The following is an 18,208-nucleotide window of genomic DNA, read 5'->3' on the forward strand; positions in this document are numbered from 1 at the left end:
CTTTTTGATTGATGTGAAGATGCAGTTGTTCCTTAGGCCATATACCCTGAATACATTTTCCTGCCATATGTGCTCCACAGGCGTAATCCGATGCATCCATTGTTATTGTCTGCCTGGCTGCAGGTAAGGTGAACGGCTGTCCCTTGTTGTGGTGACAGGCCTGTGACCACCATCAAAACTCCTGTTGTAGGCAGGGAATCAAGATTATGTTTGTCTCTAGGCTGTGACAATGCTGAGTCCAAACACATTTTAGATACCATTGTAGTTTCCTCATATGCAGTTTGGCATATGGAGTTAATAGAATGCAAGATGCCATAAAACCCAGGGCCTGCAGAATTTTTCTTGCAGGGAGCTGGGTCTTTGTTGCCATCATTTGAAAGTAATGAGTCAGTTGCCTTTGTTTGTCTGGTGTGAGATAAGCCATCTGGGTAGTTGTATTCAAGTTTGCACCCAGGAATATTATCTCTTGAGAGGGCACTAGTTTTGATTTCTTTTCGTTTACTTTGTACCCGAGGCAAATTAGTAATCCTTTTACAAACTCCAGGTGCTTTAGAAGAATGTCCTTGCTCTCTGTTTGAATAAGGCAGTCCTCCAAGTAGGGATAGATTTAAATTCCTTTTGCCTGCAAAATGCAATTACTGGTGCCAGGCATTTTGTGAAGACCCTGGGCGCAGTAGATAAGCCAAATGGCAGTGCAGAGAATTGATAATGCATTGAGCCTGCTATAAATCTGAGGTATCTTCTGCACGATTGTCTGATTGGGATGTGCAGGTATGCCTCCTTGAGATCCAAATTAACTAGCCAAGCCTCTTTGCCCAGCATGGGCAAGAGTTGTTGTAGTGTTAACATTTTGAATTTTGGAACATCCAGGAAAGTATTGAGGATTGACAGGTGCAGTATTGGTCTCCATGATTTGTCCTTTCTGGGTACTAGGAAAAGTTGTAAAATCCTTGGCCGTGTTCTTCTTGTGGGACATTTTGAATAGCTCCCCTATCCATAAGAGCTGAAATCTGTTTTTGTGCCTCTGCCCATTGGTTTTGAGGCAGGTTTGACATACCTTTTGGTTTTGGAAGTGTGTGAAAGTGGAACCTGTACCCTTGAGAAACTATATTTAACACCCATTGGTCTTGGGTGATCGTGCCAATTTTTTGAGAAAAGTGCTAGCTTTCCCCCTAGGGGTGCTGTCAACTGGTAAGTGCTTGGCATTGGCAGAGGGAAGTAATTGTGACTGTTTTCTATAAGGTTGTGGTTTGTCTTCTCCTCCTTTGGGGGTTGAAGAACCCTATTGTTTAGGTCTGTAGGAGCCTTGAGGCTGAGATCTGCCTCTTGGGCATCTGTATCTGCCTCTTTGTGGCTTGTCTGACACTGGAAAGGACCAATTTTTTGAAGGCCAGTTCCTGCTAAATCTAGGTGGCTGAACCTGTAAGAAATCTTTCACGGTTTGCATTGACTTTGATTTATCCTCCATTTTCTTTAAAAACCCTTTCTGCCTTAACACCAAACAAAGTATCATGCTGTAGTGGAGCATCTAATAATTTCATTTTGACATGGTCAGGTAAACTTTGTTCTTTCAACCAAGCATGTCTTTGAATAACTGAGCCTGTAATTGCGGCTCTGCAAGAAGCATCTAATGAATCAAAACCCACATTGCAGAGTATGCTTTCCCACTTGTTCAACTGCATGCAATAAATCCTGCATTTCTTTACTGTCAGGACCTTCTGTACTTGTAACCATTTTCTGCTTTAACAATGAAATGAGATACTGCTGATGTTTAAGCATGTGAAACTGACAGTTTAAAGCTCTTACAGCTAAAGTAGCAGAAGTGTAAACCTTTTTCCCCCATCTGTCCAGAGCTCTGGAATCCCTATCCGAGGGGACAGGATTTTTGGCAGTGGAAGCTTTAACCCCTTTTGGTCCCTGAGAAATAGTTTCTGGGTCCACAGCGGGGTTTTTGTAAAGAAATTTATGAGAGTCAGGGACCGTGTAGTATCTGTCTGGCTTTACTGGTGCAGGGGGTAAAGAATCTGGAGACAGACTGGATTCAGAAAAAACATCATCAACAATATCAAGCACAGGGGGGATAGCCAAGGGCCTGTGCTGAGGCAATAAAAGGAAATATCTGAGCCTTTTCTTGGATTCTGAGTAATCCTGGCTCTCCCAATGGAAGTGTTCCCTCATGGTGTGCAGGGTTTCCCCAAAAGAGTAATCCTCAGGCGGTGAGGCTGAAGGAATAGACTCTTCAGCATCAGAGTCCTCATAGGGAGGGAGAGTGTAGCCCTGGTCAGAGGAAGAATCAGAAGAAATGGAAACCTGATCAGAGGAATCATAATCAGTGTCAGGAGGGGGATGGGAGCCCCTGATTAAAGTAATAAAATCTTCGGCCATTTTAAGCATCTGTTTCTTAGGCATGGATGAATGTTCTGGAGAAAGCTGGACTTGTTTCTTTGTCTTTAATGGTGTTTTTGACTTTGCCTTTGCTCCTGTAGTAGCTTTAATTGTAAGCTGTGGAGGTCTGAAAACACCCTCAGAAGCCGGTGCCTGCTCAGCGGTTCCGGACCCATCTGAGGGTATATTTTCCGTAGGCCCAATACCTTGAGTTTCCACAGGCCTCTGTGTCTCCACGTGGCTGTCGGTTGCGGCCTGTGGCTCTGAGGTAGCGGGTGTCAGGGGCTGCGAAAGCGCCTCACTGAGAACCGGTGAACCAGCGACTGGCCTAGAAGAGGCTTCGTCGTCTGTTTTGGACCTCGGATGCCTGTCTTTTTCTTTATCTTTGCGTTTTTTATACATTCTGGTCATCTGTTGTTCCAACGGCATTATGTAATTAAATCTCTGTCCAAAATAATGTAAAGCAAAATCAAACCGACGTTTAATAGTGCGTTTATTAAATCTAGAATAAAACCGACAACTAGTGACGTCGTGATCAGGGCCTAGGCAAGGAATGCAGTAAGAGTGGAAGTCCTTATGAGGTATTTGCTTCCCACAAGAAATACAGTTATTAACTTTTACTGACATCGGTCTGGAGCAAGAAAAGGTTTCCCCAATGGGGTAGTTAGCTTTATTGAAGACTTTGGTTCTGAAATTCAATTTTGAAAATCTTAGGAGTCGGCCGACCTGCACTTGCGATCTGCTTATGCTTCAGCCACTGCGCGGCAAGAAAGACTGGGGAAAATGGCGTCGGTTGCAACTTTTATACCCCTGGCACACTGACGTCGGGGAAGAGGCGACAGCAACCGACTCCAGACCAAGACTTTGGAACTCGGGCCGACTACGGGTCGCCTGCCAGCAGGATAACCCAAGTGTAATGACTGCAACAGTGAAACACGAACATCCTTGCTTGCAGTAATGAAAATGTATCGGGGGACCAATAAGTTAAAATATAATGTCGATGAGAAGGAATGAGGTTTAAGGGAAGGCAGAAGTTGATCAGTTTATGCAATATTAAATTGTACCTTTCAGATTTATCATTTTCACCTGAGGTGTTCTACAGTTTGCATGCAGATGACATGAAATTGAGTAAACTTATTAAATATGTTATAGATAGCCTATGTCTGCAGAATAACTTGACTAAATTGACCATTTTGGGCACAGGAGAATAATATGCTAATAAATAAGTTAAAAACTAAGCAACTGAGATTTGAGAGACATAAACTAAAATATGAATGTTTAATACAGTGCACACTCATTTTAACTATAGATTAATTTAAGGACCTGGGTGTATGGGTAGATCCAGCTTTGAGTTTTTCTAATCATATCAGTCTGTTGGTCTATGATAGTTATAGGTTCATAGGTAGGTGCTATGCTATTAGCCCTAGGGCCTATATAAGCCTAGCCAAAAGGGTACCCTGGCTTTCGCCACCCAAGAAAATTATTTTCTTGTGCCCCTGTCGAGCAGAGCCACAGAAGTGATCCCTGGGGTGAATTTCCTATTTCCTATCCAATCATCAAGATTTTTCTTGAAGAATGCTAATGAGGACCTCTGTTTGACATAGATAGGTAGTCTGTTCCTGAGTATGGGAAGTCTCTCTTAAATAATCAGCTCTGCCAAGACTTGAACCCAGGACCCTGTACACTATAGTCAGAGCAATGTACCACTACACCTTTTATAGAACTATAGACTTTATAAAAAGATTTATAAAGTGTAGGAAATCAGAAATGATGAAGTTGTTGGTTACATTAGACCCAAACTTGAGTATGGATTAACAACATGGAAACCTTATAAGAAAACTAGCATGAGTAAGCTAAAAAGAGTACAGCAGAACTATACCAAGGACATCCGTGGATGTGAAAATTGAAGTTATTATGAAAGACTAAAATATCTGAACTCGTACTGTGTCTCATATAGATATTTAAGAGGAGACCCTATTCAGGTATATAGGGCATTTAGGGAATGTTTGGAGTTATCAAAAAGTAGTAGAGAATAATTAGACAACCTATATAGAAGATTCTGTAGGAATCAGAATTGTACTTATTGGTTCTCTGAAAGAGCAGCTTATGCATGGAATAGACTACCAAATTACATTAAAGCAAGCACTAGTTTAGATATTTTTAAAAACAGCCTGGGCATTTGTTATGGGAACAACTGTTTAGTATGTTGGTAGGCCGAAAGAGCATTAATGCCTGTGCTTGAAATGTTTGTATGTATGTTGGAGTGAATGATAATTGATAAAAAGTAAATGTATATTTATTTACACAGCATGACCAATTTTACTATGGTTTGGTGCAATATTAGACAAATGGCTTAGGCATTTTAATCTGTAGTGTGTTTTGTATTTAAATAGGGTTAATTTAACTCTGGGAGGGTATTCTTTTCATTTACAATTGTTGGTAAATGTCTCTACTCTTTCTTGCATGTATTAGAAGTAGTATTGTATTTGATAGTTATCTTTATTCCTCTACTTGTATGTGTTTTCAATTTCCTTTGTAATCTCAAGAATTGAGCTGATGCACAAACTTTCGGTTAGGCTGCACGTGTGTAGTTCTAAATGACAAAGTTTACTTTGACTTATCTATTAACGTATATACATGTCACTGTCTAAAATTAGATTAAATAAAGATGTTAAAAATACAATTGTAGTTGATTCTGATAAACTACTTTAGACACCTTTGTGATATGGACCTCATTTCCAGAGTTAGAGCATTTATTTGACATCACAAGGGTGGGATTGTGGCCCTGCGTCAGGTAGTCCCAACACTCTCTCTGTTGAAGGTACATTTTCCTGCCCCCACCATGAGACCTGATCTCCATCGAAAACCGTCTTGCTCATCCATTACTGGAGCTTATTAACTTCGTGATATTGAAGTTTGTTTCTTGGAAGGTACTGCTTTTGATGGCCATCACCTCTGTGCATCACATCTTGAAACCATTATGTTTAGGGAACTATGTCTAGTCTTTCACATGCATGGAGTATCTGTCAAACAAGCCTATGCTTCTACCCAAAGGTAGTTTTAGTTGAATGAGCCCATTCACCTTACACATTTTTTTTGTGGAGCAGAAATCAGGAGAGGAAGACTTTTCACACCCTGAACATGCACTGTTAGCTCATTTACTATTTAAGGAGTATGCAGAAAATTAAAATCTGTTCATCTTTGCTTCAGAGAGGGAAGGACTTTAATTTGCCAAGAAGACAGTTTGGAAATAAATTGCCAGATACATTGTTTTTGCCATAGTGAATTGCCAGGTGCACTGTTTTGGCCATCAAGTTACCAGTAACCCACTGACAAATGTTAAGATGAAAGCGCTGCTTACTTCATGCGTGTTAGTATTGCAGAAGTATGCTGCATGCAATTGTTTCTCAGTATACAACTTCAGTGAACATCACTTTCTTGAGCATGACTTTGGGAGTTGGTATGTGCCTCTTCTACAGATCTCAGACATCTGTCTCTGTCCAGCTCATGATATTAGATACTGCTAGGTATTCAGTCCCATGAGAGTTCAAGGAAGAGCCGCAGTGTTAGATTTAACAGATACAGCCTTACCATTTGTTTGATATAGATGAGGACTTTACTTGATGAGTCATGATTTCTGCTGCATGACCCCCTGAATATAGGGCCAGCCTTAGGTGATATCACACCTTGTGTTTCATGTCATGCTGATCCCTCCTCACACCACCCCCACCCCCCATTTTAGCTTCCTGACCACATTGAGATTTGTTTTCTTTCTTCTCACTTTCTCTCTTTCTTATCTTCATCCCTTCCCTCTTTTTGTTCAACATACCCTAACTGGCCAAGACTGCACTCTAATAATTGTAGAGGAAATAATTGAATTAAGCCAGGTGATGAGGGCTGCTGGGATAAAATGAACAGTGGTGTTTTATCTGCTTTTGGGTACATTTTCAATCTTCTTTCCAACCCTTTGATCCATGTATTTCCCCCTTCATCCTTATAGCATACATTAGCTAGCTAAAATTGTTTTGAGGTAAATGTTAGATTTTTTTCCAGCCTTTTGATCCGGTAGATGGCCTAAACAAAAATTATGATGAAGGAAATAAATTCAGTTATACTTTATTCTTTCAATGAAGAAATAAATGGTATTTTTCAGACTTAATGTTCCATGCCAGCAAAATAGTAGTTCTCAGTAAATCATGAAGACAAATGCCTGTGGGTGATACACTAATAATGACTAGGAGTAGTGCATGCCTCCCTACTCCCTGAAAAATAAAGCCACCTTCTGTGTTACCCCTCTGATGTTAGATTGGGGTGAAATTGAAAGAGTAAAAAGCTATAGTCTTGTATTTCATGTTGTTGCTGTCCTATATGTGTGTATAGTGTGCCACCTCAACCCCAACCCAAAAGATGTCCACCTTCAGTGTACTCATCTGATGTCAAAATGAGATGAAAGTGAAAACAACAAATGGCCACAGTAATGTATTTCAACTTTTTTATGTTAGATATGCAGACAACGCATGAGCAGGGTTCTTTCCCCTTACCCCATTAGTCAGCCATCGTTATACACACCTGATGTTTATTGTTGGGGAAAATAATTATCATAGTAATGTAGATCATCTTGGTATACTACTCCTAGACAAGCTAAGGCAACCTTCTGTGCAAACAGCTGAGGTTTGTTTTGGAGGAAAATTAAAGGGGCAATAATCGCACTCTCCTCAGTTCCCACAAAGGCCATAGCAACCTTCTGTATACTAGGTGGGTCCTAGGGCAGAGGTTGAGGATGGGTCCCCCAACTAAGCCTGTGAAAAATCCTCTTCTATAGCCAAAAGTGTATAAGCTTTATATAAGCTTTGAGATTCTACATGTTCTGTGATGCATTCTATTTATTTTTGAGAGGCAGTAATTATGAAGGTACTCATTCTATGTCCACTGATAGCAATTGGTGATGCATTTTATACACACACACACGCACACACACACACTGCTCTTGACAAGCCAGTTTTGTCCGAAGATGTTTCACACACACACACACACACACACACACACACACACACACACACACACACACACACACAAACACTGCCCTTGACAGGCCAGTTCTGTCTGAAGATGTTTTCTTGCAAGGGTATATACACACTTACTGCATTTTTATGGTGAGGAACACCAGTTCACTTATGGCACATCTTTGTGGTGCTGGAAAGATCCAGAGCATCTTTCTAAAACCTGCACAGAGACAGAGTACAGGCACATTCTACTCAAAAGGAACTACAGCCAAGAACTCAATCAGAAAACTAGGTGCTGTCACTGCGCCAGTTATTTGTATTCACACACACCCTGCCCAGACTACAAAGAATAAACACAAATTGTATGCTGTGATGATCTCTGACTGTGATAGAAAGTAAAAGAATTTTTGGCCAATTTGCTACTCTTAAATGCACGGAATATCTCCCAGTACACACACGCACACATACAACCATAAGCTATAGCAGTAATTAGTTTACAGTGGACTTAAATAAATGCAGTACATGTGTAGTGCTGCTTCTGTCAAGCCAGATCAGTGATTGTTTAATATTGATCAAATGTCTGCAAGGATATGTCGCCTTTATTCATAGATCCATCAGTTATAACCACTCTGACTGTGAACACCTCAGATAACTGACCATGATATTCAACAGTGGCCACAATAAAGTATGCTAACTTTCTACACAAATGCATAGTAGTTCTATAAAACCAGATTAATCATTGTTTAACTTGATCATGACTGTAGGGTTAGTCATTTTCATCTACAGACCACCTTTTGTCTAACGATTATAGCCTTTCTGATGATTGTGTACTTTTAAGTCTATTTTTGGTAAAAAAAAGTCATAATAGCTATAATAATGCATCTCAAATTGTATTTCACACAATCTAGTAGCCACAGTAAAGTATCCCAAGTTACTTCACACAGATAGTTTCAACCTGCAAAGCCAGATTGTTTAAACTGAACAAATAAGACTCCTTGTGTTCATCTACAGACAGCCTCTTTGCTGAGCAGCTGTAGACACTTTGCTGATTGTATGTTCACCAGAAGTTCATTACAGAAAGTGGTGGCTTGTACATTTTCGGTTTTTAGTTCATTACAGAAAGTAATGGATTTCAGCTTTGTTTCACAGAAAGAGTAGTCACAGTAATGTATTCCATACGTTTGTGTAGCTCTGTAAAGCCAGAATAATGAGCAAAACAGCAAGATAACTTATTTTCATTCACAAGCTGCCCCTAGCCATACCCATCAGATATAAAAGCACATTTTCACTCTTTACATATTAGGCCCATTACTGTAATAAAATAGTGGCCACAACAATGTATTGCAGCTCTGTTTCACACAAATGCTCAGTTTAGCACACCACAGAAATGTACTCCAAAAGTCATCCACTGCCCATAATATCTGCTTGACTGCCAAGTTTAAAAGCAAACAAAATCTTTCTCAAAATGCAGTGTCTCGAGGCACTCCTAAAAATGGAGAACATCGATATCTGTGCAGTAACTGAGACCTGGTTCAAGGCTCCAGAGAGCACCCCTGCAATACCAGGCTACAACTCTTACCACACTTTTCGGCCACCAAAGCAGGACCTAAACACTAAAGGTGGAGGAGTGTCAATGTTCACCAAGGAAATTCACACCACCAGGCTAGTTGCCCAACACAATGCGTCTGAAATTCTCCAGGTGCAACTAACACTAGGTAAGACTGCAATCCAAATTGTAGCTTGCTACAGATCTCCCACCATACCCCAAGATTCTCACTACACCTTTCTAAACATACTGGAAAATATTAAGATAGAATCAAACACCCTAATACTGGGTGATTTTTAACTACCCTGCCATTAACTGGGAAAGCTACTCATGTACCAACACCTTTGCCCAACGGTTCTTGGAATTCATAAATTCCAATGCCCTGGATCAACTAATCCATAGTCCCACCAAGGGCTCCAATATCCTAGACCTGGTCATTACCAACATGGGAAATCGATGCTCCACACCTATGGTCACCCCCTCGTTAGTCACGTCTGACCATAAGCTAATCATCCTTACCATCCACATCCCACCCCCACCCCCCAGGAAGGAAACCTCCATAAAAAACTTCTCCAAAGCCAACTTCATGCTACTCAAGTCAGAAGTGACAAACTTCATGACACCCATGCAGACGGGAGCTGAAAATTCAACTGCTGAATCCTACACTAAGGCACTGTATGAGCACATCCACTCGTGCATAAATCGTGCCATCCCAAATAGAACCAAGATGCTCTCATCCAAAAAAAAGAAGCCAATCTGGTGGTCCCCTGCCATAAACAAACTTTACAACAAAAGGAAGAAACTGTTGCAGAAAAGAGGAAAATCCCAGGATGCAAAAAACTTCCTTACCAGCCTCAGTAAGAAACTGAGATCCCTCATAAAATCCTCCAAAGCTAGTTACAAAAATAAAATTGCCAAAGATTCCAGACAACAACAAGGCATTCTATAACTATGTCAAGAATCTAAATGGCAATGCTCAGATCTGCTCTGAGCTAAAACAGAATGGCATTAAATATACTGATCCCAAGGATATTGCCAATATCCTGGCAGATCGATTCAGTGCCAACTTCACCACCCTCTCACCCCCTAAATGGACCATCTCAATACCGGAAGATTGCCACATTCCGGTAGTAACGGCCACACAGGTAAAAAACGCACTCTCCAAAGCTAAGAATACAGCATCCATGGGACCAGATGACATCCCGGGCTGTGTACTACATGAACTACAATATGAACTGGCACCTCACCTAAGTGTCATGTTTAATCATAGCCTCACCTCAGGTTTTGTGCCCACTGAGTGGCGCACAGCTACAGTTATCGCACTTCACAAGGGGGGGATCCACCTTGGATCCTGGAAACTACCGTCCCATCAGTCTGACAAGCCTTATCTGCAAGGCCATGGAGCGTATTATCATGGAACTTATAAACAAAGACATTGCCAACCTTCAAACACTGGACCCCACCCAGTTTGGGTTCGTGAAGGGCCGATCTTGTCTCCTGAACTTAATTGACTTCTTCGAATCAGTCTCCAGAGCCATGGACAAGGGTAAGGTGGTCCACACAGCCTATCTAGACCTTGCCAAGGCCTTTGACACCATCCCCCACTCTGGAATCATAGATAAACTTACTAAGCTGGGCATTAATCCCTACGTCACCCAATGGGTTGCTAACTGGCTTACTGATAGAACCTGCACTGTAAAAGTAGCTGACTCCAAATCCAGCTTCAGACAAGTGACAAGTGAAATACCTCCGGGTTCAGTCCTGGGACCGCTCTTGTTTGGCATCTACTTCTCTGAAGTACAGGCCAACACTAAAGGACTCTGGATAACAAAGTTTGCAGATGACTGCACACTGGGAGCCATTATTGAATCCCCAAATGATGTGAATACTCTACAAAAGGGCCTTACAGAAACAGATGCTTGGTGCCAGAGCCATGGGCTCAAGCTCAATGCCAAGAAATGTATAGTTATCCCCTTTGGGAAAAAACATGTATCCGTGAATTACCATATAGGTGGCAGTACACTAAACACCGAAAGTTTGATAAGAGACTTAGGGACACAGGTGGACAGTGGTCTCCCCTTCGATAACCACATCACCACAACAGTCAGGAAATCCTTCTATGTGGCACACCTCATCACTAAGGGCTTTTCATCCATAAAAAAGGAGGTCATTGTCCCACTGTGCTCATCCCTCATTAGACCCATTATAGAATACAATGCCCCGTTTGGTATGTACCTCTCAAGACATCTGCAACAACTGGAAAGGCCACAGAAATACCTCACTAAAAGAATCACAGGCCTAAAGCAGATGCCCTACGCTGACCGCCTTAAAAAACTCCAGCTATAGTCTGTCGCATATAGTCTACTCGGAGACGATCTTTGCTTAACATACAAGGCCATGTCAAACCCAGAGCTATTGGACATACTACACTTAAAGAAATCCCAATCCCTCAGAGCCACGTGCTCCAGGATCTAAACCTTGTCATCACAATAAACAAAACATGCTGGAGGGATAGGTTCCTGACCCAGAGACTCCCCAGACTCTGGAATAGATTGCCCATACATGTCAAGCAGAGTGCCTCTTTGGTCCTCTTCAAAAGGAACCTTGACGATTGGATGGGAGAAAGGAAATTCACCCCGGGGATCACGTCAGTCGCCCTGCTAGACAGGGGTCCAGGGAAGTAAATAGTGTGGGAAGAAATAGCCAGGGAATTGTTATGGCTAGGCTTGTATAGGCCCTAGGGCTGATAGCCTAGTACCAACCTATGAACTTTGCCCTTCCACCAGTTATGGACTTTCATTGATGTTTTCACTGCAGCCATCATATCCATTTTAATATTTACAGGTTTTCTGTTTATTGCCATCCTACCCAAATTATGGGTAATGAATTTGATTTATTGTCTAGATTCTGGGTGGGATAGTTAGAAGGCCTGTAGATTAAGTGGTCATATGTACAGCATCTCCACTGTAGGTTGCCGCAGTCATGACTACTTAGAACAAGGGCAACTCTGGCTATTTGTTAAGTAAAGAAATGTGGCTAAATAAGTATGTAAGTAAATAAATGAATAAATAAATTACAGGACAGTGTCCTTTACTGATTAGCACCCTAGGAGGCCACCTAGTTCATTTATTGATAACATTTGGCTCTGCCTGAAAATTAGTGGTCCTTCCACGAGCAGATTATTTTGGGTCTATATTACATAGTTGAAGTCTTATAACTTTGAACACATAACGTTCAAACCATTATGTTCGAAGTAACAAAACTTCGACTATAGATAAAAAAAAAACAACAGAAAACAAAATAAACTGTTTTAAGCAGGGGGGCAAGCCCCCCTGCACTCCCCACACCCCCCACTACATAAATATACCAACTCCGAGGTCACACCCCATTGAACAAAATGGAAACCTCCACTTATGGAGGTTTACATTCAAATGCTCAAACTTTTACAAATTCGAACATATGGTCTTGACCATATGAGGTTCGAACTTGTAAAAGTTTGACTACATGATAAGAACCCAATTATTTTGACATTCATTCCAAGTCCCTTAAGTTTATATATTTTTATATAACTTTTTGACATATTTATGTCTTGATTTGCAAATGGTGCTTGCTAATGTCAAGGTGGCAAACTAATAGGGACTGAGGATGAGTGCGCTTATGTAGCCAGTACATTAAGTTAGTGTACATCAGACGGGCATGCAGATTTCTTATGTGGGCTTTTGTTGAAAAAATTCTGAATTAGTATTACTGTTACAAGGACCTATCAAGGAGGTTCCTGTAGTAGAGTAACAAATAGTGTAAGAATGTACACGTTTATATTCCCAGTTGTCTGAGTTCTATAATAGTAACAGTTTAAAGCAGCAGAAAACATCAAGCTAATAATAACTGCATTGACTGATCTATGTCAGGATGCGCTTTTCATCTCCTTTATTTGTTATGTTATTTTATAGCCCCTGCTGTCCATAGAAGTTGAATGATGTTTTTGATCTTTAAAGTAGCTGCAGTTGTTTAGTTTCATTTTTAATGTGTTTGTTTTTTCAGCTTTAAATGCTCAGAGCAGATCCTCTCCATTGCTGCAATGCTGTCTGTCAACAATGCAATTTTTTACCGACCTAAGGACAAAGTGGTGCATGCAGACAATGCCAGAATGAACTTCTTTGTACCAGGTGGAGACCATTTGGTCCTTCTGAATGTCTACACACAGGTTTGTGTGCTTATGTGTTTAGTTACTGCAAAGTAGCACATGGTAGAGCAAAGGAGTAACAAATGGTGACTGCACTCTAGTTGGAACAAGCTTACTTGGAAAGAGGGTAGAGTAAGATATGAACTGTGAAGCTGAGTGAAAGGCAAGTATATGACACAAAACATGATGCAAGATGATATTTGAACCAAAGGAAAAGATGGCTATAATTCTTTCATATGCTAAGATGGAGACCATTGTATGGAATATGGTCTTCCTGAGATTAGGATTTTTAGGAAGTGTAGGGTATTGTATATAAAATATGACATTTAAGGCATTTAAAACTATTAACTTAATTGGAGGACAGCTGTAGGTTCTTTCCACTTAATCTCTGTAGTAGGCGGTCACTAATATGGTCTCTTGTTGGGCTCTCAGTTTGTCCTTTCTCCCTCCTCTTGTCACCAGCCTGCTTGCTTTAGGTACTCTTAAGCAGTGTTGCAACTTTTCATTTTACTAAATTATCACTGCACGAAAGGCTAGACCTAGATCTCCATGGAGGAGTCTGTAAGAGACTGTGTTCAGAGAAAGGTCTTCCATTCTGTCCTGATTACTACATTTTTTGAGGTCACTGATCATTTTAGTTATGATTCTCTGAGGTCTCTCAAGGTGTGTGATATGTTTAGATAAATAGGTTCATAGGTAGGTAGGTACTAGGCTATCTGCCCGAAGGCATTTATAAGTCTAGCCAGAATGTGTTGGCTTTCGCTGCCCCCTTAGATTAGTTCCCTGTGCCTCTGTCCAGCAGAGTCACTGAAGTGATCACCGGGGTAAACTTTGTTTCCCATCCACTCGTCAAGGTTTCTCTTGAAGAGTGCTAGCGAGGAGCTCTGCCTAATGTAGATTGGAATCTTGTTCCAAAGCATGAGAAGTCCCTGGGACAGGAATCTATCCCTCCAGCACGTCCTATTTATTGTTATGGTGAGGTTTAGATCCCTAGTGTGTGTGGCTCTCGGGGATAAAGTTTTATTTAGGTGGAGCATGTCCATCAATTCTGGGTTGGACATGGCCTTGTATGTCAGGCAGAGATCACCTGTGAGCAGGCGGTATGCAACCAAGTACAGCAGGAGTTTCTTCTGTCGAGCTGCATAGTACATCTGTTTGAGGCCAGTGATCCTCTTGGTGAAGTACTTCTGTGGTCTTTCCAGCTTTTGCAGGTGTCTTGTAAGGTACATCCCAAATGGGGCGTTGTACTCTATGATGGGTCTGATGAGTTATGAGTACAGGGGCACAGTGACCTCTTTTGATCTGGATGCAAACCCTTTTGTGATTAGGTGGGCTACATAGAAAGATTTTTTAACCACTTTGGCAATGTGATTATCAAAGGAGAGATTACTATCTACTTGGGTCCCCAGTTCCCTTATTAAGTTTTCCGTATTTAGGGGACTACCACCTATGTGGTAGTTTGTGGGTACTTTGTTATTTCCAAAGGGAAACTTTGTTATTTCCAAAGGGAATAACTATGCACTTTTTAGCATTTAGCTTGAGGCCATGATTTTGACACCAGGTATTCGTCTCAGTGAGACCCTTTTGGAGGATGTCTGTGTCAGCCAGTGAGTCAATTATAGCCCCTAGATTGCAGTCGTCTGCGAACTTGGTCAGCCATAGTCCTGTGCTTGTCTATACCTCTGAAAAGTATATGCCGAACAGGAGGGGTCCTAGGACTGAGCCCTGGGGAATGCCACTTGTAACAAGTTTAGAGTCAGACCTAGCTCCCGCAACTCTCACCATGTGGGCTCTGTCCATGAGCCAATTGGCAACCCATATTGTGACATAGGGGTTTATGTTCAGGCTGGTGAGCTTGTCTATAATACCAGAATGGGGAATGGTGTCAAAGGCCTTTCGAGGTCTAGGTAGGCTGTGTGTACCACCTTTCCCTCGTCTATAGCCTTGGTAACCGTCTCAAAGAAGTCCACCAGGTTTAGGAGGCATGATCTGCCCTTAACAAAGCCGAACTGGGTAGGGTCCAGTGTTTGGAGGTTCCCAATGTCTCTGTTAATGAGTTCCATGATGATGCGCTCCATAGCCTTGCAGACCAAGCTAGTCAGGCTTATAGGGCGATAGTTCCTGGGGTCTGTTGTGGCTCCACCTTTGTGGAGCAGCATAACCATTGCTGTGAACCACTCTATGAGTACATAGCCTGTGGAGAGGCTGTTTGAACAGTGTGTTTAGGTGAGGGGTTAGTTCGTCTTTGAGCTCGTGTAGGATGCAGACTGGGACACCATCCGGTCCCATTGATGTGTTTTTTGGCTTTGGAGAGGGCTATTTTAACCTGAGTGTCTGTGATTTCATGGGCTCTACATTCTTCTAGTATGGTTATGGGCCCTTTTGGGGGTGAGAGGGGGGTGAAGTTTACACTGAATCCGTTTGCCAGGATGTTGGCAATATCGGTTGGTTCAGTGTATTTTGTGCCATTCTGCACCAACTCCGAGCAGATCTGAGCATTGCCACTTAGAATCTTGACATAGCTAAAAAATGCCTTGTGGTTATCTTTGGAGTCCTTGGCAAGTTTTCTTTCAAAGCTCGCCTTGGACGATTTTATGATGGATCGTAGTTTCTTGCTGATACTGATTAGGGATGTCTTCCCTTCTTGGGATTTTACTCTCTTCTGTACTAATTTCCTCTTTCTGTTGTATAGCTTGTTTATGACGCAGGGGTCCACCAGACTGGTTTCCTTTTCTTGGAGGAGTGAGTCTTGGTTTTGTTTGGGATAGCACGGTCCATACATTCTTGTAGGTGCCCGTAGAATGCATTAGTGAAGGATTTTGAAGCTTGGACAGCATTATGCTTTAGCATGGGGGCTTTGAAACTTTCCACCTCCGTCTTAAGTAATGTGAAGTTTGCTTTTGAAAAGTTTTTCATGGTGGTTTCTTTGTCTGGGGGTTGGGGCGGAATGTGGATATCCAAAGTGATTTGTTTATGGTCATATTTAACCAGAGAGGGGTTGACCTCCGGTGTGGAACACCGGTCGCCCATGGTGGTGATGACCAGGTCCAATATGTTGTCACCTCTGGTGGGAGTGTTGACTAGTTGTTCCAGGGCGTTTGAGTTTATAAATTCTAGGAAATGTTGGGCAAGGGAGTTAGTACTTGAGTAGTTCTCCCACTTAATGTTTGGGTAGTTGAAATCCCCCAGTATCAGAGTGTTTGGTAGGACCTTACTGTTACCCAGTGTTTCCAGAAATGCAGAATGGGGGTCCTGGGACATGGTGGGTGATCTGTAGCAAGCTACAATTTGAATTGCAGTTTTGCCCGTTGTTAGTTGCACTTGGATAATCTCTGAAGCATCGTGCTGTGCCACTAACCTGGAGGTGTGGGTATCCTTGATGAGTATAGATACTCCCCCGCCTTTTGTATTTCGATCCGGTTCTGTGGCCGAAATGTATGGTATGAGTTGTAGCCTGGTAGTGCTGGAGTGCTCTCTGGAGCCTTAAACCAGGTTTCTGTTACTGCACATATATCTATTTTCTCCATACTGAGGAGTGCCTCGAGTGTGTGCATTTTGAGGTTTAGACTTCTGGTATTGAGTAGTATTACCCTCAGATTTTTGTTACTTGTGCTATTTACGATGGTGGGTTTGTCTTTTGAGTCTTGCTTAAAAAAGCACCATGGGGGTGGCAAGAGCCTTGGCCAGTATTCGAAAGCCTAAGGGTGACAGGTGCAAGCTGTCTCTAGCGAAGCAACGTGGCTTGTCGAGCATGTCATCCCAGGCAGACAGACACTGGATCCCCTTTGAAAGACACCATAAACTTAGCCAATTGTTGAAATTGATCATTTTTTCTTTATACCATGGTATCATTCTTGGTGAGGGCAGCATGCTACTCGGGGTCAGGGTCATACCGGCCTGGGCTACGTGATCAGAGAGCTCTTCCATGTCTCTCTTCATGTAGTCCAGGGAGGTACGTTTCAGGTCATTCACACCGACATGGACAATGACAGAGTCATATTTGTACTTGTTCTGGAGCGACCTGAGTGCTTGTGTTATGTGGAGGATCCTGGCACCCGACAGGCAGCTAACAGTAACCTTCTCCTTATTCATCCTAGTGAGTGGGACATCAGTGTGCCTGACTATAGAGTCACCTATTACTAATATATTGGGTATGTTATTTTGCCTTGAGGGCTGTGATTGCGTGGCACACTGGTTTTGTGAAGTATGTGTTTCATGACTTGTGTTGGGGGGGGGTGGAGGTTGCTTGGGTGTCTGCTTTGGAGGGCTCTGTTGCTTTTGCAGATTTTTATTTAGAGCCTCCAAGTATGTTTTCGTGTATTTATGTGTGTTTTTTGCCAGTGCTGGTTTAATGGGTCTATGTGAGACTGGTGGTGTGATGCCAGTATTTCCCTTCTTCTCTTGACTGTCTGATTCAGTCTTGGGTTGAGAGAGCTTCACCTCCAGTTTGGCTGCATAATTGCATTTCTCGCATGTATTGGTGTTTGGTGGTAGGAGAGGGTTGTCTGTGTACATGAGACAGTTGTAACATTGCCTCAAAATGCCCAGATTCACAAGTTGGACTGGAGAGTACACCTGAAACTGCCCTTTGGGCATGCCTGGATAGGTACAGTAAACTGTTTTACTGAATGGCTGGTACGGTCAAATAAAGAGCCTTGTCCTTCTGTAGTGCTAGGGTTTATAAGTGCTTGCTATGAGTTTTGAGCAAGTGCTAGGCTGAGAAATGAATGGCTTGAGTGCTTAAGTTGAAAGTTTGTCTAGTTCCAAGGGAAAAATTGAAGAGGAGACTTTGTGCAGCCGGCAATTGTTGTACCCTAGCTAACCGGCGCTGCTCGGCACACAAAACCGGGCAACTGTGTTTTTTATAGCAAGGAAATTAAAGAGATAGAAATTAGCCCAAAATGGCCAATAAACTACTACTTTCTGGGCTGAAACCGCTCCTCCAGGGACAGATAGGCTGCTCAAAGCTCCCATCTCTCACAGGTGAACAGAGAAACTTCCTTCTATCCAAGTAAGGTATGGGCAAACACAGAGATTTGTAACACAGCCCTGAATTTAGCACTAACCTGAAAACTGGACTATACTAGCTTA

General features: G+C 42.1%; 1 protein-coding gene across 2 annotated transcripts in view; it reads left to right on the top strand.

Annotated features, from left to right (window-relative positions):
• The window catches only part of DHX16 (DEAH-box helicase 16), a 983,432-nt gene that overhangs the window by 706,989 nt on the left and 258,235 nt on the right, over positions 1 to 18,208 (top strand). For both annotated transcript variants that reach the window (XM_044084487.1, XM_044084486.1), the window contains exon 18: positions 12,976 to 13,138. In XM_044084487.1, the coding sequence (XP_043940422.1) occupies positions 12,976 to 13,138 (163 nt within the window). The remainder of the gene's footprint in view (positions 1 to 12,975; positions 13,139 to 18,208) is intronic.

Source organism: Protopterus annectens, chromosome 9.part0, assembly GCF_019279795.1.
Source record: "Protopterus annectens isolate FY-2018-M chromosome 9.part0, PAN1.0, whole genome shotgun sequence".
In the NCBI taxonomy this organism is placed as follows: Eukaryota; Metazoa; Chordata; order Ceratodontiformes; family Protopteridae; genus Protopterus; species Protopterus annectens.